At 43.8% G+C, this 27,343-nt stretch overlaps 1 protein-coding gene across 1 annotated transcript in view; it reads right to left on the bottom strand.

Annotated features, from left to right (window-relative positions):
• CERS2 (ceramide synthase 2) overlaps nt 1-27,343 on the bottom strand; it is a 1,576,758-nt gene that overhangs the window by 193,629 nt on the left and 1,355,786 nt on the right. The window contains exon 9 of the mRNA XM_044080039.1: nt 19,985-20,113. Within this exon, the coding sequence (XP_043935974.1) occupies nt 19,985-20,113 (129 nt within the window). The remainder of the gene's footprint in view (nt 1-19,984; nt 20,114-27,343) is intronic.

Raw genomic sequence — 27,343 nt, 5'->3', positions numbered from 1 at the left:
TCCGAGGTGATAGACTCGGGGGAGTCAATATGCTTCCTCTTGCATTGTTTCTTCCGAGGGGATTCCTCTGAAGGATCAGGAGAAGCCTCGGAAGAGGAGGATATTCCCAGTGGGGAAACTTGAGACGTTGGCTCTCTATGGTCTGGGACGAGAGGGTGGGTAGAGACCATCACAGGCACTGTAGAGGGAGGAGCTGAGGGAGCCAACCGTGGAGCAGACACCGGGTCTAGCACGCTCCACATGACCTCAAAGGCGCCCCGATCAGGCGAGGCAGAAGATCCCTGCTCCGAAGAGACGAGGACTCCTCCCGGCACCGAAAGGGACGGCTCCGAGGCCGATGTCGGGGCCGAGCTCACCAGCGCCGAAGCTCCGAGAGGGAGAACGGGCTCGGACAAGGGTCCGATGCCACTCGCCCCCTCAGAGCAGAGGGAAGCCCGGCGCCCAGATCCCTCCAAGGAGGAGATCGGAGCCGACGACGGAGCCGAAAGTGGAAGTATCGGCTCCGACACATCAACAGTCACGGCTCCGAGAATCTCCGGCTCCGAACTCATGGGAATCGGGAGGAGGAACTGAGGAAGGGATGGGTATAGCCACTGACCGTTGGGTAGGGCTATGCAGTATTTGGGCCAGTGCCTGGGACTTGAGAAGTCTGCTCACCACCCTCTCTAAGTCATGGTCGGACAGTCTGGAGGACCGAGAGGAGTGGGACCTATGGCTCCTCTCTGATAATAGTGGAGATCCTGGGGCCGAGTGGATAGAGCCAATGGATGGGGATCTAGACCTCTTTCTAGTAGATGGCTCCGACAAAACTATCGGAGCCGTCTGAGTCTCGGACCTCTCGGCTCCAGCCGAAGCAGAGGTAACCATTTTAGTCTTCGAAACATCGGCTCCAGATAGAGCCGATGTCGAAGCAGCCTTAGAGCCACCAGCGGACGGCTCCGAAGCTGGAGCAGACGCCTTGGAAGGCTTCGAAGGTTTTCCTGAAGCGGTCTGGGTCAGGGAGCCTTCAAGCTTTAATAAGCCTCGAAGTATCAACTTATTTTTGCGTTCCTGCAGGACTCTTGGACTGAAAGCGTGGCAGACAGAACAAGAGTCCTGCAGGTGCAAAGGTCCCAGGCAATATACACAAGAAGTGTGACCATCTGTCAGACATTTTCTGACAGCACGAGTCACACTTCTTAAAGCCTGAGACCTTAGAGTCTTTAGACATCCTAAAGAACTGTGAAACACACACACACACACACACACAGACACACCTTTAAAGAAAGGGGAAAATAATCCAACCACAATAAGTATGACTAAGGGGGAAGGGAGGAGGGCCCGAAGGCTTAAGGAAATTAACAGGGGATAAACGGGAAAAACAATTAGGGGAACCCGAAGGAAACTAGGGATTGATGACTAATAAACTGTTAAGAAACTATTCTAAGAAAAAATAAGGGGATTTTGAAGTTTTACAACTATAAAAAGTCACTAACCTGCAGAGCCGGTAGAAACAAGCACCTCGTAGCTAAAGCGGCAAACGAGATCTGGGTATTTACCGCCTAGCATTGTGGGATATAGGGGAGCCTCGAGCCGGTGGAAATAGCTCTCGAGCTTTAGTATTGGCCGAGTCGGAGCCAAGGATCGGCTCCGAACCCCATCCAGCAAGAATGAAGGCGAGATTGACAACTTAACATCTATATTTAAAACCCATTTGTCCTGGGTAAGGAGTTCCCAGTTTTATGCATGTAGAGCAATCTTTTCCCCCCAAAGGGGCAGTTAGTTGAGAAGTGCTTGGAAGTTTTAAAGTCAAGTCATTGAGACAGTTTACCATAGGGGGGAGTTTTACTACACCCAGATTTGAAAGTGGGGGCCCCCCCCACTGTTTAGTCCTGTGCATATCCTGGGACTGAAGCCTGGGTGATCTGCTGGATCTGGGTTTGGACAGAGAAGGCCTAGTAGAGGCTGAAAAGGACCAATTCTTAAGAGGGCCAATGCCTACTAAATCTTGGAGGTTGTACTTGTAAGAAATCCTTAACAATTTGCATAGATTTAGCTTTTTCCTCCATCTTTTTAAGAACTTCTTCTGCCTTGTTGCCAAACAGGTGGTCTTGATTTAAGGGAGCATCCAGTAATTTAGCTTTAACATGATCTGGCAAGGACTGCTCCTTAAGCCAAGCATGCCTTCTACGTACAGACCCAGTAACAGTAGCCCTGCAAGCTGCCTCCAGTGAATCAAAACCACATTGCAAAGTATGTTTTCCAATCTGTTCAGCAGAATGCATTAAATCCTGTAAATCCTTATTTTTCAGCACAATCAGGAATCAAAATAATTTTCTGTTTAAGCAATCCAATAATATGCTGCTGATAATTTAACATATGAAACTGTCAGTTTAAGGTCCTAATGGCCAAGGTTGCAGAAGTGTATACCTTCTTACTCCATCTATCCAGCACCCTGGAGTCTCTACCAGAGGGGGTAGGATTTTTGGCAGTAGCAGCTTTAATGCTCTTGGGTCCCTGTGAAATGGTCTCAGGATCCGCAGTAGGATTTTTGAAAAGGAACTTTAGAGAGTCAGGAACTCTAACATCTATCAGGTTTTCTGGGAGCAGGAGGTAGAGAGTCAAGGGCCAAGCTAGATTCTGAAAAGGTATCGCCAACAATGTCTAGTACAGGAGGGATTAGCTAAAGGCCTGTGCTGGGGCAGGAGTAAGAAATCCCTAAGCCTCTTTTTAGAATCAGAGTAATCCTGACTTTCCCAACAAAAATGCTCCCAAAGAGTATGTAAGGTTTCACCAAGAGAGAAATCCTCTGGGGGGAAGCAGAGGGAATAGAGTCCTCAGCATCAGAATTCTCATAGGTAGAGAAGGGTAAATCCTAGTCAGAGGAAACAAATTTCAGAATCCTGGTCAGAAGTATAAGCAAACTCAGTCCTAGGTCTCTTAGAGGGGGAGGTTGGCTTCCCCTGATTAAAGTAATAAGGTCTTCAGCCATTCTTATTTGTTTTTTAGGCATAGAGGCCTGACTATGCAGTCTGGGCATCGGTTTTCTAGGCATGGTTCGAGTTTTAGGTCTTGAAGAAGATGGCATTGGTTTGACATGCAAGTCAGGAGGCCTGAATACACCCTCAGAAGCCGGTGCATGCACAACGGCTCCGGACCCATCCAAGGTAGTGACATCCGCAGGTTCCACAGTTGAAGCATCTAGCGGCATACGAATGGGTCTCAGTAGAGGCCTGTGAATCTGAAGTAGCGGGTATCAGGGGCTGCAAATGTGCCTCACTGAGTACCGAACTGGCGACTTGCTTAGGAGAAGTGTCGTCGGCAGCTTTGGACCTACACGGCCTGTCTCTGTCTTTATCTTTGCGTTTTTTCGGAATGTCGGTAGTCGGATGGCTTACCGAAGATATTTCTGGGTAATTGAACCAAGCACCAAAATATTTAGAAGCAAAAATATTCCAACAATGGATAGTTTGTTGTTTAAATAACACACAAAACTGACAGCGAGGTACGTCATGGTCAGGGCCTAGGCAAGGAATACAGTATGAATGAAAATCTTTGAGGTATTTGCTTTCCACAAGAAATGCAATTATTTACTTTTACTGACATCTGTTTAGAGCATGAAAAATTTTCCCCAACGGAGTACTTAGCTTTAGTTGAAGACTTCGGTTCTGAAACTCGAAAACGAAAATTTCAGGAGTTGGCCGACCGACACTTGCGAACTGTTTCTACTTCGGGCACCACACGGCAAGAAAGACCGATGTAATGGCGTCAGCTGCATGTTTTATACCCCTGACTACCTGACGACATGGAAGAAGAGACAGCAACCGACGCAGGACCCAAGACTTTGTTAATCAGGCCGACTGAGGGCTTCTGCAAGCAGATAACCCAAATGTGATGACTGCAACAGTGAAACACGAAGAACATCACAGAGGTTCCTGACCAGGAAAATCCAGGGTCTCAAACACCTATTCTATACATATAGGTTAAAAGCCCTGTCCTTCTAATCAGTCTCATACATACTGTTCAGAAATGACCTGTGTCTGGCATACAAGACCATTTCAGACCCAGCCTTGCTGGAGTTGCTGCATAGCCGTAAGTTAAACTCCATTCATGCAACCCGCATGCAAGGCCTTAACCTGGTCTGTGACATTAATAGAACTTGTTGGCGGGATAGATTTTGCATCCCAAAGACTCCATCTGTAACAATAGACTCCCTCTTCATGTCAAGAAGAGTACCTCTCTAGCTATCTTTAAGAGGAACCTGGACGATTGGATGGGAAACAAAAAATATACCCGTAGGATCCCACCTGTGCCCCTGCTGGACAGGGGACTCAGGTGCTGACTTTACGGGAATATGGGCAAAATTCTTAGCTAGGCTTATAAGGGCCTCCGGGCCCATAAACTAGTACCATCCTATCAACCTATGAAAATAAGGGGCAATCTCCCAAGCTTGAAGAGCTAACTTGAGAGCAGATAAGACTTGGTGCCCCCCTGTTTGTTCACATACCGAAGAACTGTAGTGCTGTCTATGAATATCTTCAGGGGTCCTGGAAGGCTAAGGGCCAGGATCCAAGCCCTCATTTCTTTTACACTGACATGTTGCTTCTTGATAGGAGACCAAAGACCCTGGATTTTTAGTCGACTGAAAGTTGTTCCACACCCCAAGTATGAGGCAACTGTGTAGCGGTCCTGAACTGGGGTTGGCTGTTGAAAAGGGAGCCCTGGATTCAGTTGAACCTGTTGAACACATCATTGAATTTCTCTTTATGCAAGGGAGAACTGGGAGTAAAAATTCCAGGGGATGGGCATGCTGGCTCCAAAGTGTTTTTAAAAAACACTATTTTCCACGTGAGGTCTGGGCTTGGGGTAGCATGGGAATTAGTGATGCCATAACCCCTAGTATGCACAAGTACACCTTGGCAGACATGGAGGTTAAGGGGAGTAGGGTTGTGGAAGTAGCTGAGCAGTTTTTCCACTTTTTGAGGAGGGATGAAAGCCATCATCAGATCTGTTTAGCCTGCATTCTAGGAAAATTTGATCCTGGGAAGGATTGATTGGGGACTTTCTGGAATTTATGGTGGACCCCAGGCCTTGAAGCAGGAAAATAGTGAAGGCTAGGTTTTCTTTTAGTGTGTCTGGGTGGGCTGCTTGAATTAGCAGGTTGTCCAAGTAAGGGTAGATCAGTATTCCTTACAGCCTGCAGAAGGCAATGACAGGAGCCAAGCATTTTGTGAATACCCTTGGTGCCATAGAATCCAAAGGGCAAACAACAGAACTGAAAATGACATGAAGCAACAGAAAAGTGTAAACTTCCAGTACTGTGGATGAATGGGGATATGGAAGTATGCATCCTTGATGTCCAGAGTGGCTAAAAAGGCCTGGGGGAACAGGACAGGTAAGAGTGTTTGCAGGGAAAGCATACAAAAACCTGGCACTTTGAGGAAACGGTTGAGGTGCAAGAGGTCTAAAATTGGTCTCCCAGGACCCTCTTTTCTGGGAATTAGGAACATTTGTGAGTAAAACCCTCTTTTCTAGAGGTGGAACTTATTGAATAGTTCCTTGATTTAGCAAGTCCTGCAGGATTTATGGGAGCAGATTAATCTAGTCCGGGGGTGTGGGGTTGTGGAATGCCCATGAAGGGAAGGACAGACTTCCACACCATGTAATACCTTTTTGGATAATAGACAGGACTCACTGGTTGGTGGAGATACTTGTTCAAGAAGGAAGAAGAAAAAGATAGGTGTTGGGAAAGGGGGATGTTTGAGAAGCTTGCTAGGTAGTCACAGACTACCTGGCCTGTCCTGAAAAGTGGGCTTTTGGCCAGACGTTTGCTGGCATCTAGAAGATCCCTGTCTGTGAGCTCCTTTCTCATGGGAAGGAGTGGAACTGCACTGCTTCCTTCTGACAAATTGTCTTGAAAGGGTAATTCTGTGGTATTTAGGGACTGGGGACACACAGAGGTGTTTCAGTTCCTTAAGCTCCTTTCCTTTGTCATGCAGGGAGTTGAACAGGGCTGCAGCTTCAGCACCAAAATAGGCATCATTGTCCAGACATGCAACCATAACTTTAGCCTTCATATCTTCAGCCAAAGGCTGCAGTCATAGCCACGAGTACAGAACCTGAACCTGCGACCTTGCTGATACCTCAAGCTGCATCATAACTGCATTAAGAGCTGCGGTGGACAGTAGCGATGCAAGCTGCACCTTGGCTGGAGCATCAGGAATGTCTGACACTAGGTTAGAAGCTTCAGAAAGCAAGGTCAAGATATATTTTGAAATGTGGATCTGATAGTTAATAGCTCTGAAAGCCACTGTAGAGGAGGCATACACCTTCTTCCCTAACCTTATTTACTATCCTTGTCTGAAGGGAGAAAACTGGTATAGGGAAGCAATTTGGACAGTTTGTCTGCAGGACAACTGAAAAGGAACTTACTGTCCTCGGGGACCTTACAGAATCTGTCAGACCTTTTAGGGGGCTTGAGGCTGAGAATCTGGAGTCTTAGACACTGAGAGAAACGCAAGGAAAACAGGAGAAATGGCACGGGGAGAAGGAAAATTCATTTGCAACAGGTTGTAGTATCCCTGTTTAATTTTGTTTAATTTCAGATACTTGACTACTTTCCTATTTGAAATGATTTCTCATGCTGGAAATAGTTTCTCCAAAGGACAAATCTTCCTCAGGAGAACCACTACTGTTCGAATCTAATTCAGGGGAAGCATGACCCAGGGGAGAATATTTCGGAAGTGCAGATCAAGGATTCATCAGATGAAGAGGAATCATCATCATTCTTCACCAGAGGCTTGCCGTCCTCCACTGATGATCTGGGAGTGGAAGAAGGGACAGAGATGGATGGTAGGCTTGAGGATGGTTTTAAAGGCATTCAAAATTCCCTGTGAGAAGGCCTGCCAATCAAGAGAAGGAACCTGGGGAGGAGAAACTTTTTTTTTTTTTTTTTACTAGAAGATCCACCCTAATTTGGGAAGAAATAGCTGATGTACAACTAGGCTCTGTGTCAAGCAAAGGAATTGCTAGAGATGGGGGAAGCTGGAGGAGCTAGAGGAACACTGCTCGAGACGTCTGAGATAGTGGGCCATGATTTCCTCTTATTGCCCTGAACGGACATCTGCATTGCCTCTGCAGATGTGTTAGTGGTGCCCTCTCTAATGGCTTCGGAAATAGTACCTGCTGCAGGTTGGGAAGTAGAGATCGAATGGGCCTCCAGGTCTTCACTAGCCTCGAGAGGAACATACGAATCCAGAGGTGCAGCTGAAGATTTTGGCCTGACCTTTCTGGCCTTCTTCGGTGTTTCAGACATTGGTTCTTGAGATACATGTTCAAGGCTGACAAGAGACTACGAAGGGTCTTTAGGATGAATGCCTGGCAAATCACACACCCAAAAAAAAAAAAGTTACGTACTCACCATAACGTTCCAACTGAGTTGTCGCTTTTCATTTGATCCTCAGATCTGGTACAAATCTGACTTGGCTGCATTTTCCAGCATTGGATTCAAGCTTCTCCCCTACCCATAATGCCCCTGTCTTCCTCCTCCCCTCAGATCGAGTTTGCTGCAAACAGTAGCACTACAACCTAACCATGTGCCTAGCACTCTGGCATTAGTACCCATAAGCACCAAAAAGATGACAAAGGCTCACCAGAGTAAAGACTACGTCTCTTCCATCCAGTCCACAACACAGCCCATGTAAAGCAGGGGGAAGGAGGAAGGGATGGTTGAAAACAAATGAAAGGCAACAAACTTGGATAGAACTTTATGGTGAGTACATAACTTTTTTATCTGAAGTTGTTTTCATTTGATCTTCAACCTGTGAGACAAGAGTCCCCATCTACCAAAACACCCTGGCAGGTCCTCATGGAAGGATGTTCCGGAACATGGCGAAGCCAAAGGATGCCCTGCCTCTGGACAGGAGATCTAATTTATAATGCAAAATAAACGTGTGATGATGATGCCCAAGTAGCTGCAGAGCAAATGTCATCTGAAGAAAAACTAGACCAAAGCGCAGCTGAAAGCCACAGATCTGGTAAAATGTGCCCCGACATGACCTGATGGAGACAATCTTTTGGCTTTATAGGCCAAGGCTATACACAGAGATCCAATGAGCAATCATTAGTTTAGAAACAGGTTTTCCTAAGAAAGACTTAGAGGAGAAAACAAAAAGCTGATCAGACTTACAAAAACTTTTTCTTCTATGCAAACAAATGCAGTTGCCTATGAACATCAAGCAAATACAACTTACACTCTTCCCCTATTCTGGACGCTTGGAAAGAAAACAGGGAGACTGATGATCTGGTTAATATTAGATTCTGAAGCCACTTTCAGAAGAAATGAAGGGTTTATCTGTAAGGAGACCTTGTCTTTATGAAACACCATATAAGGGGGCTTGACAGATAAGGCCTGGATCTCAGATACCCCTTTAGCTGAAGTAATGGCGACCAGAAAAGCCATCTTCCAAGACAGAAACTGCAAATCCACTGTAGCTGCTAGTTCAAAGGGGGAAGAAACAAAGGGTTGTAGGACTAGGGTAAGATCCCAAAGGGGGTGTAGGGTCCTTAACTGGAGGCCTAAGTAAAAAGATACCTTTCAAAAAGGCTTTACAAAGCTTGGAAGAAGCCAAGCAAGCCACATTGTCTCCTATATGAAAATTGGAGATAGCTGGCAATTGTACCTTTACCGTAGAAAAGCTAGCACCCTAACCAAAAATATCTGCCAGAAACTCCAAAATGGTGGGAAGTGGAACAGTAAAGGGGCCTAAATCATGCTGAGAAGCCCACATCAAGAAACTTTCCACTTATTGGAATAAACCTTCCTAGTGAATGATTTGTGAGCCACTACCAAACTCTTAACAGGAGAAGACAGCCCGGGAGTTCTAGCTATCACTGGAACTGGAGCAGCTAAGCTGTAAGCTTCAAAGTGACCAGATTTGGATGTGGAATCCCTAAGGGATGCATGATCAGATCCGGAACTGGGTCTAATGTCAGAGGAGGATACACTGCATAAGACCACAGAGTGGGGAAACAAACTTGGTGAGGCCAGAAGGGGCCAAAGAGGATCACTAAGCTACCCAGCCGTCGAGCTTTCTGAATGAATTTTGGGATCAAAGGGAGTGGAGGATAAGCATACAGAAGACCGGAGGGCCAAGCATGAACTACAGCAGCTCTGGGGGACTCCTCCAGAGGGGCATTCAGAGAAAAAAACTCGCTCCACTTCGAGTTGGAATGAGAGGCAATGAGATCGCAGCAAGGCCAACCCCACTTTAGAAATATCTGCTCCGCTATTGAAGGATTCAGAGACTATTCATAAGGCATCAGAATACACCTGCTGAGCCTGTCCGCCAGAATACTGGACCTCCCAGAATGTGCATTGTCACCAGAAAAAGGCCGGAGGAGATTGCCCATTCTCACAATCTCACGGCTTTGCGACAAAGGTGATAAGACTTGTTTCCCCGTTTGACGATGTACCAGACTATAGACATATTGTCTGTCTGGATGGCAATCGGCCCTTGGGAAAGATGCTCATGAAGAGCTTGCAATGCCAACATCACCACCCTCATCTCCAGGACATTGATATGCAGATAGGTCTCCAGGGAAGACCCAGTTCCATGGACTGTCCTTCCCATGCAATGTCCCCACCCACCCAAGAAGAGAAGTGTCAGTGGTCACTGTGGTCATCGGGATGGGAAGGATAAACAGATGACCTAGAAGAAGCTCCAGGGATTGAAGCCACCAGAAAAGCAAATCCCTGCAAGCCAGAGATAAATGAATTGGATGAGAACGGTAGGTCTAGCAAAGACCAGTGGACTGCTAGGGTCCATTGGAGAATCATCATATGCAGATGAGCCGTGGGGAACAGGGTGACTGTGGCTGCCATGGACCCCAATGGCTGAAGAACCAGCTCCACAAGAGTATACAGTTTGAACAATGTACAACACATGCTGAAGGACTGAAGTCTGTCTGGAGTTAGAAAAATCTTGCTCTGAATGGTATCTAACAGAGCCACAATGAAGTCAAGAACTTGAACTGGATCCATCTGGGACTTGAGATTTATGGTTATGCCTAGCTGGTGAGCGGTCTGGAGAAGGAAATCTCAGGCTTGAAAGAGTTGATGCCTGGAGGGAGCAGAAAGGAGCCAATTGTCCAGGTAGGGGAAGACCTGGAACCCCTGCAGCTGCAGGTGAGCCACCACTACTGCCATCACTTTGGTGAACACCTTGGGGGCAGCAGTGAGACCAAAGGGGACCAATCTGAACTGATAATGACTGGCTCCCAGCCGGAAGTGAGGAAATCTCTGAGAGCCGCTGTCCATTTTGATGTGGTAGTACTCGTCTTGGAGGTCCACCAAGCACATCCAGATGTTTCGCTGTAGAAAGGGCAGAATGTATTGGGGAGTGACCATCCGGCATTTTATCTTGGCAACTGACAGGTTTAGGGTTGAAAGATCTAGGATGGGCCTCAAGTCCTCCCATCTTCTTTGGCACCAAAAAGAACCTGGAGTAGATGCCTGATCCAGATTGGTCTGGGGGATGGACTGGATGACTCGTTTTTCAAGCAGCTTGGAAATTTCTACTGCTGCCTCCTCCCGTTGCACAGGTGAAACATCCAGGAGGTGTTTGATTCAGACTGGGGGTTGAAGGAAGGGAACTGAATTTCCTCTGGATATAATCTACATAATCTAACAGATAAATACACAAAAACATACTCGGAGGTTCTAAATAAAAATCTGCAAAAGCAGAGACCTCTAAAGCAGACATCCAAGCAACCTCCACCCCCCCCCCAGCACAAACCATGAAACACATACTTCTCCAAAACCAGTGTGCCACGCAATTACAGCCCTTAAGGCAAAATAACATACCCAACACACTAGTAATGGGTGACTCTATAGTCAGGCACACTAACATCCCACTCACTAGGCTGAATAAAAAGGTTACTGTTAGCTGCCTGTTGGGTGCCAGGATCCGCCACACAACACAAGCACTCCGATCACTCCAGAACAAGTACAAATACAACTATGTCATTTGTCCATGTTGGTGTGAATGACCTGAGCTGTACCTCCCTGGACTACATGGAGACACATGGAAGAGCTCTCTGTTCACGTAGCCCAGGCTGGTATGACCCTGACCCCGAGTAGCATCCTGCCCTCACCAAGAATGATACCACGGTATAGAGAAAAAATTATCAATTTCAACAATTGGCTAAGTTTCTGGTGTCATTCAAGGGGGATCCAGTGTCTGTCCACCTGGGATGACATGCTTGACAAGCCATGCTGCTTCGCTAGAGCCGGCTTGCACCTGGCACCCTTAGGCTTTTGAATACTGGCCAAGGCTCTTGCCACCCACATAGTGCCTTTTTTAGGCAGGGCTCAAAGGACAAACCCACTGCCGTAAATACAAGTAACAAAAAACTGAGGGTGATGCTACTCAATGCCAGAAGTCTAAACCTCAAAATGCACGCACTCGAGGCACCCCTCAGTATGGAGAAAATAGATATATGTGCAGTAACAGAAACCTGGTTTAAGGCTCCAGAGAGCACCCCCAGCACTACCAGGCTACAACTCATACCATACATTTCGGCCACAGAACCAAGACCGAAATACAAAAGGTGGGGGCGTATCCAGATTCATCAAGGATACCCACTCCTCCAGGTTAGTGGCACAGCACGATGCTTCAGAGATAGTCCACGTGCAACTAACAACGGGCAAAACTGCAATTCAATTTGTAGCTTGCTACAGATCACCCACCATGTCCCAGGACCTCCATTCCACATTTCTGGAAACACTGGGAAACAAAGGTCCTACCAAACACCCTGCTATTGGGTGATTTTACCCAAACATTAACTGGGAGAACTACAAGTACTAACTCCCTTGCCCAACATTTCCTAGAATTTATAAACTCAAACGCCCTGGATCAAATGGTCAACACTCCCACCAGAGGTGGCAACATACTGGACCTGGTCATCACCAACATGGGCAACTGGTGTTCCACAACAGAGGTCAACCCCTCGCTGGTTAGATCTGACCCTAAACAATCACTCTGGATATCGACATTCCGCCTCCACCCCCAGACAAGGAAACCATCGAAAAAAAACTTTTCAAAAGCAGACTTCACATTACTCAAGACTGAGGTGGAAAGTTTCAAAGCCCCCATGCTAAAGGATAACGCTGTCCAAGCTGCAAAATCCTTTACTAATGCATTCTACGGGCACCTAAAAGAATGCATGGATCGTGCTTACACCCAAGCAAAACCAAGACTCACTCCTCCAAGAAAAAGGAAACCAGTCTGGTGAACCCCTGCCATAAACAAGCTATACAATAGGAGGAAACTAGAACAGAAGAGAGTAAAATCCCAAGAAGGGAAGACATCCCTGATCAGTATCAGCAAGAAACTACGATCCCTCATAAAATCATCCAAGGCAAGCTTCGAAAGAAAAAATTCTCGAGGACTCCAAAGATAGCCACAAGGCATTCTTTAGCTATGTCAAGAATCTAAGTGGCAATGCTCAGATCTGCTCGGAGTTAGGGCAGAACGGCACAAAATACACTTAACTGACCGATATCGCCAACATCCTGGCAGACAGCTTCAGTGCAAACTTCACCCACCTCACACTCCCAAAAGGGCCCATAACCATACCAGAAGAATGTAGAGCCCCTGAAATCACACACTGGTTAAAACAGCCCTCTCCAAAGCCAAAAACGCAGCATCAATGGGAATGGACAGTGTCACAAGCTGCATCCTACACAAGCTCAAAGATGAACTAACCTCTCACCTAAACACACTGTTCAAACTCAGCCTCTCCACAGGCTACGTACCCATAGAGTGGCACACAGCAATGGTTATTCCGCTCCACAAAGGTGGAGCCACAACAGACCCCAGGAACTATCACCCTATAAGCCTGACTAGCTTGGTCTGCAAGGCTATGGAGCGCATCATCATGGAACTCATTAACAGACACACTGGGAACCTACAAACACTGGACCCTACCCAGTTCGGCTTTGTTAACAGCAGATCATGCCTCCTAAACCTGGTGGACTTATTTAAGACAGTTACCAAGGCTATAGACGAGGGAAAGGTGGCACACAGCCTACCTAGACCTTGCAAAGGCCTTTGACATCATTCTCCATTCTGGTATTATAGACAAGCTCACCAGCCTGAACATAAACCCTTATGTCACAAGATGGGTTACCAACTGGCTCACAGACAGAACCCACATGGTGAGAGTTGCGGAGCTAGGTCCGACTCTAAACTGGTTACAAGTGGCATTCACTAGGGCTCAGTCCTAGGACCCCTCTTGTTCGGCATATACTTCTCAGAGGTAGAGGCAAGCACAGGAGGACTATGGCTGACCAAGTTTGCAGACAACTGCAAACTAGGGGCTATAAATTGACTCTCCTGCCGACAGACATCCTCCAAAAGGGTCTCACCGAGATGGATACCTGGTGTCAAAATCATGGCCTCAAGCTAAATGCCAAAAAGTGCATAGTCATTCCCTTTGGAAAAAACAAAGCACCCACAAACTATCACATATGTGGTAGTCCCCTAAATACAGAAGACATAATAAGGGATCTGGGGACCCAAGTAGATATAGTAATCTCTCCTTTGATAATCACATTGCCAAAGTGGTTAGAAAATCCTTCTATGTGGCCCACCTAATCACAAAAGGGTTCTCATCCAGATCAAGAGAGGTCATTCTGCCTCTCTACTTATCACTCATCAGACCCATCAGAGAGTAAAACGCCCCACTTGGGATGTACCTTACAAGACACCTGCAACAGCTGGAAAGACTATAGAAGTACCTCACCAAGAGGATCACTGGCCTCAAAGAGATGCCCTATGTAGCTCGACTGAAGAAATTCCAGCTGTACTCGGTTGCATACCGCCTACTCGGAGGTGATCTCTGCCTGACATATAAAGCCATGTTCCAACCCAGAATTGATGGACATGCTCCACCTAAAAACCATATCCACTCGAGGCACACTGTCTAGGGATCTAAACCTCCCCACAACAATAAATAGGACGTGCTGGAGGGATAGATTCCTGTCCCAGAGACTTCCCATGCTTTGAAAAGATTCCAGTTTACATTAGGCAGAGCTCCTCGCTAACACTCTTCAAGAGAAACTTTGACGAGTGGATAGGAAACAAAGTTTACCCCGGTGATCACTTCAGTGGCTCTGCTGGACAGAGGCACAGGGAACTAATCTAAGGGGGCAGCGAAAGCCACCGCATTCTGGCTAGGCTTATAAATACCTTCGGGCAGATAGCCTAGTACCTACCTATGAACTTATAATCTGCAACACCCAATGATAGTCTTTGATGGACTCCCAGGCTGTTGGGTGCAGAGAGAGACGTCCCCCGACTGCCTCCAGAGACTAGCAGTCAGCAACCCTTCAGGGTTGCTGTGAGGGTCTGTCCAAGAAGGAATCCTGGGACCCCTGGTTCCTTGGGCCCCCTCTGCCACGAGGAAGGCATTTGTCATACCCCCCTCTGCCTCTGGGGGAAGGTGAGTCCTGAGCGTTGTGGGGAAAGCTCTGAGGAAAAGGACCTTTGAGAGGGTGAGAACTGAATCCTGACAGCAGACAAGGTCTTCCCATCTTTCTCACTCTGGTCTTGTGTCTCGAATGGTCTTACCAAAACGGGTGGAACCATCATAAAGGGCATTTATAAATGACACCATGAAGGGCTCTAGGAATGCCCAAAGCTGATGAAGCCTGTTGTCAATGCTTGTTCCGGCTGCCCTACAGGCACCTTCATGTAGTGTGACAGGAACATCACAACTGTAGTCTGATGATGTGCCACATAGTTCAGTGCATGCAAGGCAAATGTGGCTGAAGCATAAGCCCGCTTCTTGAAATGGTAAATGGCCCGGGACTCTTGGTCTGGCGGATGGACAGAGTTCTCCTGAGCGAGCACTTTCTTGGTGGCCACCGCAACCACCATGGCATCAACTGGGGATCCCTTAGACCAATGCTGTCTGTCCAAAGGGGCTCTTAGAATTTTATCAGGGCAGTTGGGAATGGGCTCCACCAGGTCAGGCTCCTTCCATGCCTGGGATGAAATCAAGTCTACAAGCGGAACAGCGAGAGGGGACACCCAGGAGGTAGAGGGTCCTGTGCCAAACGCCTCCAGGAACACAGACTCATCCAGGTTGGGTTTTTGGACAAACCACCCCCCACGCTGGTGTAGGATTTCCATGATGTCTCTGAAGGAGACATCATCTGGGGGTGACTGGGGGGACCCTCCCCTTCCTCCAAGTCGGTCGGACTTTCGTAGGGAGTCCAAGTACCTTCTTTTGCAGGCATGTTTCCGAAGGAGTTCCTCAGGTGGGTGGTCTGGGAAGGAGGCAGAAACTTCTGGCCATTCCCTGAGGGAGCTCCCTGGGGTGGAGAGGCAACAGACTATCCCTGAGGGGGCAGGATTGCATTTTCCGGACCAGAAATATAAGGAGCCAGGACAGACTCAGAGGATAATGTCAAGGGTCTCGAGGGAACAGAGAAAACCCTCTCCACCACTTCAAAATGAGAGGGGGAACAAATTCCCGAAGCTGGGAGCAGTCACGGATCTGTCACCCTCTGGGTCGACGGGGAGCCAGATCCGAGCCTCCAAGCACCAAGACTCCAAGTGGAAGAGTCAACTCTGAAAACCTCAATGCTGATGCCATCCCTTCAGATCTGGCACAGAGATTATGTCTCCAAACTGCTTGGAGCCAAGACACGCAGGGCAATGTTCAGCGTCGAGGTACCTGGTACCACAGGCGCCGACTCCTCAATGCCGTGAAGCCTCGGACCAAAGACTATGAAGCCGCGGATCGGATTGGAGAAGGAGCAATGGGAAGGAAGGTGGACTGCATACACTCAGCCTCGGAGGGGAAGGGGACAAGCAAGACTCCTATCTGGATGAATTTCCACATCATCCTGTCCACCTCAGATTCAGAAAAACTATGTGCGTACCAGATGGAGGAAGGCAAAGATACGGGTCTGGAGAAGTGCTGAGGAGAGGCTAATAAAGGAGATCGGACCTGGGAGACATCCAGCCAGAAACAAGGTGACCAGAGCAGAAGGGAACCCAGGCTGGGACCAGGTAGGATTTGGTCAGGGACTCAGCTAAAGAAGCGCAGGGGACCACTTACTGGGCTTATCCTGCTCCTTGTGATGGTGCTTTTCCCCATCCCCGGCCTTCTTAGCAGGAAGCTGAGTCCCAGAGACAAGGCTGAGGAAAAAGAAGCAAAAACCTTGGAAAAGGTGGGGGAAGGAGGCCTTTCAAAATAAATTTGTTCCTCCTGTCGATCAGTGCATGGTGGTTGAAGCCCATGCAGATCGAACAGGAAGTGTCCAGGTATGATACTCCCAGATATACAACACAGTGTGTGGCCATCAGAAGGGGGAACATATAGCCACACTCAGTGCATTTCCGAAAGCCTGGCTTGAGGGTCTCAGCCATGGGAGATGGAAACCAAGCACGTGCGTACACACACACACACACACGACAGGAAAGAAAAACAGAAGAAAGGGGACTTTTTTTTTTTTTTTTGGTTATTAGAGAACTCACACTGGACAAGCAAGAATGGTTGGGGTATAGAACGAGAAAATTAGTTAGGAAAGGTGACAAAGGAAGGAAGGCGACCAGAAAAAGACCTTCACTTACCAGGAAACTTGGAGCTAACAAACCATGATGCTGCCTGAACACGTGGCAAAGGAAGGAAACGGGGGCATTATGGGTAGGCTTGGAGCTTGGATCCAGTGCTGAAAAATGCAGCAGAGTCAGATCCGTACCGGATCCGTATTCCCACAGGTTGAAGATCAAATGAAAACTTCAGATGTTATAATTGTGCTCAGACTATAGGCTAAACAAATACAGATTGTGACTGTGTGTGGAATCTGATGTTCACAACTACACTTGCTTTTCCAAGATAACGACGACCCAAAAAATATACAGCAGCAAAGCAAAACAGAGATTTCCCACATTGGGCACTTATCTGAAAACACACTGCGATCAGACAAAAGGCAGAAGCTGTCATTCGGACTGGCGGCAGAGACGTTCTGAGGAATGGTACGTGCCAACGGCACCTTTATGGCCTATGTTGCCTGCCTTGCTATGTGCAACGTTGCACGTACCATGCAGTAGCAAAAAAGTCTTCTGTATACTGGCTGAACGTTTGGGTCGCCTAGGCATGGAATCCCAAAGGTTAAGAATACTGCAACATAGGACTAGAAGGACATTATTATATTCATAAAGCAGCAGAAAGCATTCCAAGAACTAAGCAAACATGAGAATGGAGAAAGGAAGATTTTACCAAAAAGGATGACTGCAAATAGAGGTACAGAAAACAGACAACAGGGGTCTGGAATTTACTAGAGAAAACTTGTAAAGGAAGCAAAATACTGGGAGACAATAACTTGGAAGGGAAAGGTAATGCAGTGGGGATGAGTCCAGAATGATATCTGACTTGCTGCCTTGCCTACCAGGGATTCATATCAGAATATAGGCAAAAAGAAAAGGCTAGGGTACTCTCTTAAGTGAAAGACCTGCTCTGGTAGAGTTTTTTAGTTAAAGCTAAAAGCAGAATCTGCTGTCAAAAATGGATAATTGGTAGTGCATATAAAATATTGTATGATAACTTTATCAATTACAGGTGGTTAGAACAGACTGGAAAGAGACTGGGAAACAACTTGCAGGAGAACAACAGGAGGACATATATGTATGCCTCTCAAGATGTAAAAGTCCATGAGGTTTAGGATCTTTGCTTGGAAGTGCACAGGCAGCTTTATACCCAAACAGAATTTTCCTCAGGTAGACAGCAAATCTTGGAATTGTGATATGGAATAAAGAAGCAAATGGAAACGTGTTTTGGGAGTGGGTACTTGCGTATTATTGCAACCATGTTCCAAAGTACAATCTGTAACACAGAATTTCCCATGAACTTTTCTAATTAGCTCATAAAGTCAAATATATCAGTAGTATAGCACAGTCTCCGATTGTTTCTAATATGTCCCATAAATTGTGGTTATCTGCAGTTTACTAACACTTAACCCTACAAATTCGTGAGATGTCCCGGATATCATCCATTTAGCCATGGTTACTGTAGCGTTACTCCATAGTGAAATTCCTCAAAATGAAGATGTTCGTTTTGTTGGGCAAGTCAGTTAAATGTTGGCTTTTTTATAGTCAGTGATGATCTACCTGGAGGTTATAAAACCCATGAAATGCTGCAACCAGTAAAAAAAAAAAACAAGCACTCTTAAATAATGTAGCAATTTACCGACTAACTGGTTTTGGTGAACTAAACAAACTTCATTTTCTCTGCAAAAGTTAAACACCTTTTCTGTAAAGGAACTGCTGGTATCACACACATCAAAATGTAGCTGGTTATTTAAAAATGTAACTGGTATGATGATTTTTAAAATACGTGCATCACAGAGTGCAATAACTGAGAACCACAGCCCTAATCTCAACCAATCCAGGACACATCCAGAGATAGTAATCAGGGGCACAAAATACTGATACTATTAACTTGAAAAAATGTAAACCAATATCTGCTTTCTGAATTAAAAAAAAGTCTGTAAAGCTAATTACTGACATAATTTATTAAGTACAATTTACCACCTTCTCTTCAAAGCTCACCAGTTTGGGATTAAGGACAGAGCTAAACCCTGAATCAATATCCAGGACAGTTGAGCAGTATCTGCAATGATCCTACTTACTAGAGTCCAATCGACTGCAAAAAACAATTGCTCCTTTCTCAATAACACAAATAACGTGCTGGCGAGAATGCGTGGTTGTGATAATACGCAAGTACCTGGGAGGTGTAATGATTTGGCCGATTTTAAAAAATTCACTAGAGTGCTCTGTCGAAAATATTGGGTGAGCAAATGGCTGTAACTAAGAAAACGATTCTTTTGAGCTGGGGGACATGATCTGAGTTAGACACAAGAAGGCCTTATTAACCTTAATTCTGTTGGCTGCCAAAAAAGCACTTCCTAAAAATGGAAATGAAAAAGTCTAAAACAACTGTATATGAAGTACTGAATATTATAAAAAAGATAAAAATAGAACAGAGATCTTTAGAAAAAGGAAGAGAGCAAATTACATAAAAATAAATGGAAATTGTGGAAATTATGCATGCAGAATAATCCAGAAAAAAACAACTGAGGTTTAAGGGAAGGCAGAAATTCAGCAATTTATGTAAAGTTGGACTGATGGCAATTAGAAGGAAACAAAAATCCGTGATGTATAATATGTAAATTAAAAAATGCTAATAAGATTGTTTTGCTTTTCGGCTGATGTAAGTGATAATTTAATAAAGGTTTTAATAAAAAAAAAAAAAACGGAAAAAGATAGTCCAGAACAGACCAGTATGGCGGCCAGAATATTATGTATATAACAGCTCCTCTCACTCTTTGAGGAAGAACAATGCATGATGCAGCACAAAGGCAGACTTCCTCTAAATGAGGGTGGAGATCTGACCTTAGAGTGTAGCCATGCAGCACGAGTGTGGGTGACAGAGTAAATACAGTCCGCTACTAGTGTGACTATGCATTTTCACCTCCTAACGGAGAGACACCAGGTAAAAACTGCTGCCTTACAGATGACAGGACAGCTCTATCATGCCACCACATGTAGGGCCCTCAGGAAAGAACACAGGGTTGTGGACCCCGAAATGACTTTGTAAGAGAAATGTGAGAAGCATGGTAGCTCCTAGCAGATGTTATTGAATTATTTGATTTGTTCAGTGTGACTATCAGTGAACAAATTGGTGAGTTTAAGTAGGGATTGGATAGGGCATTAATAAAAATCTGACAAAAATCATGAAAAAAAAAATTACTTTCTCCAACTTTCTCAACACAAATAAAAAAAAAAAAACTTTCTCCAACTTTCACTGACAAAATGACGAACTTTCTGAACATATAGATGGTTGAAGAAAGGATTTACAACATGATGACTTAAAAAATGTGCATTGTAGTGAAATGAACCCGGCAACAACAGTCCAACATCAACATTCTTACCTCTAGAAAATAGTCTGAAGCATCATGTAGAGCCATAATCAGAGTACCAGCACGGATGTAATTAGCACACCATGAGAAGCTAATAAGGACTATTGTTGCTACATGATGAACCACCTGTTCTTTAAAATCCTAAAGCAAAAGAAAGGAAGGAAAAAATCAATTCCAAATGAAAAAAAGTACGACACTACGAACAATCTGTAAGAGATCCATCAACACTGCATTTACTACAAGACAAACTTTTTTTTTTTTGACTCCCATTCCCCTGCAGCAATCAAGCCCCATCTCATGCAAGCTCATTTATTCCTCCTCCTCGCTGTTCAACGTCACTAACAGGGAGATGAAGGTTGGCAACAGTGGCCATCAAATAGTTCTGGAGTTTTTTTGTGAAGCAAGCAGGCAGTAATGCCCACTATGTTGACTCCACTACAGGTACATGCATCAGCATATTTGCTGTATTAATTTAGAGTGTGATGTACACCATAACTTACAACCCTGAATCCCAATCTTCATGAAAATATGAGTGCACCATCTTCCCCAACCAGGAATGGCAAGTTACATTGAAAAGATGTTGCCTCCCATCCCATATTGCTAGGCTCCTTCAACAACTGGAGAGCTCACATTCAGTGCCAACGCCTCTGTGCTGAGCAGCCTCCATGAGAATACCAGACTATACTTACCAAAATATATTTTATCAAACTGATGAGTTGCTCTAGTTTTTAAACTTCAAGGGGCATATGTTTTGTAACTCTGCTTGCAGTTCATCCAAAAGGTGCAACAAAGATGCTTTTTATTTTCATCCTTAAATTACTTTAGGTATGACTTGCTGTTTAAGTCCATGATTTACCCTTCTGCAATATACAATACTTAATAAAACTGAATATTCTAAACATAACTTCACACTTCTGTTATGAAAACCTTTTTTACAAATATTAATAAAATGCTTAATCCCAAAGTAACGAAGACATAACTTTATGTCACAGTAGTTCCACAACAAAAGGTATGTTTGGTATTACTGTTACATGTGAAAAAAGCAACACGAGTCGAAGTGGAACAAGGCACTACAGGATAATCTACTTTTCCTAGATGTATGGAGACTTCACAGCTAATAAATTAAGTAAAGGGTTCAGGTAGCAAAGCTCCTGCCAGAGTGTTGTTGATTAATTTGTCAGCACGTGAACACAGAATATGAAAGGATACAATTCTATCTCAGACCCTCTCTTCTGAAAGCAGGTGGAATTTGAAATCCTGATGCTTATCAATGTGACGAAGTCAAAACACAGCTAACAGCATGATGAAGTGGAAGCTAATGTACACCAGAGGGCTTGCAAGCAAGACCTATGAAAGATTTTTTTTCTTTACACAAGCTTTTACTTCCATGTCTGCCAGCCATAGATTCTCCCAGTATCAATCTTGAAATTATCCAGTCTCCTGTAGTGGTTATCTCCAGCATGGAGAAGGCAGACTGGAGGGATTATCATCAAGACAGCTATGGTGGCAGTTTGTGCCCTTGCAAACCTCTATAATGACATTATTTCTAAAAGCCTTAGCCTCACTGCAGAACCTTCTACATCCATCTTATGCATGTGGTGCTATTACTCTCTCACTACTGACTACCACTGTTACTGGTTTGGGATGGCTAAGCCATGTGCACGGTTCTGGCTGTTTTCAGTACAATACAAGAATTTTCTTGTTCAGCTGTAATTGGCTGACTGAAACCACCTCTCCTTCCCAAGGATGTTGTCACTTTCTTCTCACTCCCACCTTCCCCTGCTCAACACAAAGTACCCGAGCTACTAGTCAAGCCTGGTTCACAGTTAGGGCTACAACCCACAATGGTACAAATCAGGCAAAAGGTAGTAATGTACCTCACAGAGTGAAGTCTTGGACAGAATACTTAAGGTAGTAAAGTACCTCACAGAGTGAAGTCCTGGACAGAACACTTAGATCAACTAGTGCCAGTGCACACTTAACCTGCTACCCATCTCAGTTCTCCAGAGAAGTGACAGCCCTGGCCCAAACGTCTAATACTATTAGGAGCAGCAAATGTGTCATGATATGTCTACAGGCAGAACCACTGCCTGATGAACACATGGCCTGCCACAGAGCACTCACAAAAAAATGCATAACGGTACAAATGGCAGTGGAAGCACTTGAACTCAAATAATACCCATGGCAAGTGGTCCCAGCAAAACTATGAAGACAGAAGTTAAGTGGAACAATTGTACGAGAGAATCCAGTGAAGTCTGATCATACCATCCTAAGAAATTAAGGAGCTGGCAAAAGTAAGTAGGCACTTAGAAATTTTTGAAGAGAATTTAGTAGCTTAAATGCTATACAATGACCACTTAGACCAGTGCTTCATGACAAACTGTATAGCATCTGTAAGTATGCCTGTCCTGCAGCATTTAGTACAATGGCTTACTCTCTGCTTAAAAGCAGCTGCAAAATAACCAGCCAAGTTTTTAATTCTCCCGGACACAGTATATTAAAGATGAGAAGATTTTATAGGACACTTTGATGAGAGCTGATATTTTCCAGAGAAGCAAGTACAAAAGAAAAACAATGATTTGTATGTGACTGAACAAAAACTGCCATAACACTGTTCTGGGTGAAAACAGACAAGAATTTCTGCCTGCATATGGACAGAGAAATTGGCCAATAAAATGTTCTTCATTTAAGAAGCTACCTGACAGTACTTCAGAAGGTACAACAGAAAACCTTCACACTGAGACTGAACTGTAAACTCTAACAAAAACAAAACAAAAAAAAAACATGGTGGATGCTTGGAAAAATACTACTTAAAAATGCTTCATTAATATACATTTTAATACTTTTCATGCATGTTACTTAAAGCTGACTTTTGCATGGTCTCTACAACCATCTATTTGAAGGTCTATGACTAGAATTTACTGAGGTGCTAACACTGGAAATGGGAAACTAATACTAAAAATAAATATCAATAATAAAAGCACAAAGGAACCAAGGCATTGGGAGCAAATCAAAGAGGGAAAGGAAACAGAATGGGAAAAGTCTAAATTTATTTGGGCTGCAGACTAGAGATTGCCTTCCCTATCAAGAATTAATATCCAAGTACAGGCAAAGAGAAAGAAATAGGGGAGTCCTAATGGAAAAAAAACAGCACTAGTAAGAGTTTTTAGTAGAATCTAGAAAATATTATGCTGATAAAAAAACATAATTAGTAGAGCATATAGAATATTGCATGATAATTATAAGAATCAATCACATGAGGTTAGAAAGGGCTGAAAAGAGAGAATACATGAGCAATTCACACAAAAAAATGGGGGGATACATGTATGTCTCCCTAATATGTAAAAAAGTCTAGAAGGTTTAGGATCTTTGCTCGGCATATGTATTTTTATACCCCAAGTAGACTCCAAAACAATTTTTCCTTACGCAGACAGCAAATGATGCAGGTGTGATGGGGAAGAAACAGGTAATTGGGAACATATTTTGTTTGGAGTGTAATGAGTTGGCAGACTTTAAAAAATCCTTGCAGACTATTCTCTCAGAAACACTGGGTCAGCAAATAGGTATAAGGAAATTATTTTTTTAAAGTATGATACAGAATCAGAACTGCCTAGACAAAGTAAGGCTTTGGTGAGTCTAATTACAGTGGCTGCCAAAAAAGCAATTACTAGAAATTGGAAATAAAAGTCTAAAGCAGGCAAAGTAGAACATTCAGAAGTCTAAACTAGAAGTAGTGAATATAGTAACAGAGATAAAAACTGGAAATAGGATCTTTAGAAAAGGGTAGGAGCAAGTTACACAGAAAAATGGGAAGTGTGGGAACAATACATGAAGAATAACATTTTGGAGGAGGAATGAGGTTTAACAGAAGGTAGGATTTGAATGAGCTATGTAATGCTTGACTGACAATGAATGGATAGTCTAAGTGACTTATGTTTGCAACTAAAAATGTCAATATGGTTTGTTTTCATTTATGTAAGTACCCCCCCGCAAAGGTAACCACCATGAATAACTTCTCCAAAGCGGACTTTGGGCTCCTAAAAACAGAGGCGGCTAACTTCACAGCACCCATGTCAATGGAAAATAGATGCATGACTGCCGAATCATACCGAATGGCGCAGTGCTACAGTCATCCCTCTCCATAAAGGGGGGAGTGACTACAGACCCTAGGAATTATCGCCCCATTGGCCTGACTAGTCTGATATGTAAGGCTATGGAGCGCATCATCATGGACCTAATTAACAAGGATATAGGGAACCTCCAAACTTTAGATCCCATGCAATTTGGTTTTATGAAAGGTAGATAAAGCCTGCTCAACCTGGTTGACTTCTATGAGTCAGTCACCAGAGCTGTGGATGAGGGCAAGGCAGTTCATACAGCCTACCTCGATCTGGCCAAGGCCTTTGATACCATTTCCCATTCAGGAATTATTGATAAACTCACCAAACTAGGCATCAACCCCTATATCACTAGGTGGGTTGCAAATTGGCTCACAAATAGAACCCACAGTATGAAGGTAGAGGACGTCAAGACTGCAGACCAGTCACAAGTGGAGTCCTGGGTCCTCTCTTGTTTGGCATCTACTTCTCAGAAGTCCAGGCCACCACAGAGGGACTCTGGCTGACCAAGTTTGCAGACGACTGCAACCTGGGAGCCATTATTAACTCCCCAAGTGATGCAGACATCCACCAGAGAGGCCTCACAGAGACCAATGACTGGTGTTGAAACCATGGCCTTAAGCTTAAAGCCAAAAAATGCGTAGTCATGCCCTTTGGGAAAAACTTAATTCCCACTAATTACCACATCGATGGGAGCTCAATGAAGGTGTTAAAAGAGATCTCGGGACATAAGTAGACAGCAATGTCTTCTTTGATCACCACATTGCCACTGTGGTCAGAAAGTCCTTCTATGTAGCACATCTCATTACCAAGGGTTTTACATTCAGGAAGAAAGAGGTTATCATCTCTCTCTACTCTTCCCTCATTAGGCCAATCATCGAGTAAAATGCCCCACTTGGCATGTACCTCACTAGACACATGCAACAGCTGGGAAAGGCCACAAAAGTACCTCATGAAGAGAATCCTGGGCCTTAAACACACGTCCTACATAGAAAGACAAAGCTATTCTCTGTCACATATAGTCTATTAAGAGGCGAACTCTGCTGGACTTATAAAGCCATGTCTGACCCAGCTCCGTTAGAAATGCTGCATGTAAAGAAATCCCAATTCCTCCGCACCACACGCTCCAGATATCTCAACCTCATTACCACAATCAACAGAATATGCTGGAGGGACAGGTTCATAACCCAGAGACTGCCCATGCTCAAATAGACTTCCCATACATGTCAAGCAGAGCATCTCACTGGCCCTCTTCAAGAGGAATCTTGAGTGGATGGGAAATAGAAAGTTCACTCTGGGATCAATCCAGTGGCTCTACTTGATAGAGGCACTGGGAACTAACATCAGGCAGCAGTATGCCAGGGCACTTCTATGGGCAAGGCTTGTAAAAGCTCCAGGGCCATTAGCCTAGTACACACATATGAACCTATATACGATTGCCTATGTCATAAGTGATAATTTAATAAAGATGTTCAGTGTTTAAAAAATACACAATACAAAACAGGTTCTTCCAGGATTATGAAATAAACTTACCCTTACAGTCAGGAGATGCCACTACACTTCCATCAAAAATAATCTACAGCTATATGCGCATACACACACATGTACATATAGGACTGTATCATTGCTACCTATTGAAATATCTGCACTTGAAATGCAGAATGACAGCACGCTGAAAAATAAATTGAAAAATAAGGGAGAAGGGCTAATCAGAAACATTGTTTTCCTCCTCTAAACTTATTTTTTATATTATCTATTCCCAGTTTATTTTGTATATATATATATATGTGTGTGTGTGTGTGTGTGTGTGTGTGTGTATAATATATATACACACATTTCTATACATGTATATATATATATATATATATATATATATATATATATATATACATATATACATATATATATATATACACACATATACATATATATATATATATATATATATATATATATATATATATACACACATATATATATATATATATATATATATATATATATATATACATATATACACACACACACATATATATATATATATATATATATATATACATATATATATATATATATATATATATATATATATATATATATGTATACACACACACACAATCATAGCCCTTTATATTAAATAAGTACCAAGCACATAATGCTGCATTTCCAGTATTACTAAATGTGCATGTACTGGTATGCATAACATTGCTGTTTATTGAAGTCTCACGATTTTTACATTTCGCTGTTGTATGCAAGCTACACTTAAAATCTTACTACATGTAAACTGCAGGTAATACAAAGTAAGTTGCTCAAGGAAACAATACAGATGAAGTAAACAACTGGATGGTGTAGATATTACACTGCAATACTGGAGAGCATGGCAACTTACTAACCATGTTGCTGCACTTACAGAAGGAAACTGCAGCATTTTGTGTAGACAGAATGACAGGAAAATGTATGTGTTAGCATTAGTACATTATGTACATTGCAGTTGTGTGGAGTAATGAAAGATTCAATATATCAAAGGTAGACTACAGTGAAACTCAAATCAACCACAGAAAGTCAAAATACAAGACAATGGCTTGAGTGCTTTTGTTTTTCTATGTTTTTGACTTCTGTGATCGATATTTTATGTTTCGCTGTAGTCAGCTTGCTATGTAATGAATGTATTCTGGAGAAGCACTGGACACAAATACCTGATGTGCTGCAGAAAGTAAAGTATTGCTAAGAGCAATTTTTTTCATACATAGATATACAATTACTGTTACAGCACCTTAATGATGCATTCTACATTTGTATATTAGCAACAGAATGAGTCATTTGTTTACAGAACAGTGACACCAATAATTCACAACATCTTCATACTGAGACGAGCATAATATAATTACAGAATATTAGGTTTGTATGTACTGAAAAGAATAATGTTTAGCACACCTGCAAAATTGATGTATAGAAACCTTTATGAAAAAGATAATGCGTCTTTTGTTCCTGAAATGTAGCATTAACATGCCATATATAAAACTGCAGCTCCCATTTTCTTACATCTAGTCATGTGACATATATGCAAGGGAATGATGAGCTTGATAATTGCAAGTGGCAAATTTAAATTATTGTTAGGGGCTCCAAATAGTCGCTTAGTGCTATTATTACTTTTTATACACTCGCTGGGGACATGGCAGATGGTTCTGGTATCAACGGTAATCTTGAACTGGATTATAGACCTGAGCCGGCTAGAAAAACTGAGATAGCCGCT

The sequence above is a fragment of the Protopterus annectens genome, chromosome 8.part0 (assembly GCF_019279795.1).
Source record: "Protopterus annectens isolate FY-2018-M chromosome 8.part0, PAN1.0, whole genome shotgun sequence".
NCBI classification, from domain to species: Eukaryota; Metazoa; Chordata; order Ceratodontiformes; family Protopteridae; genus Protopterus; species Protopterus annectens.
The sequence above is the reverse complement of the archived record's forward strand: the minus strand, read 5'-3'. Positions and strand labels throughout refer to the sequence as shown.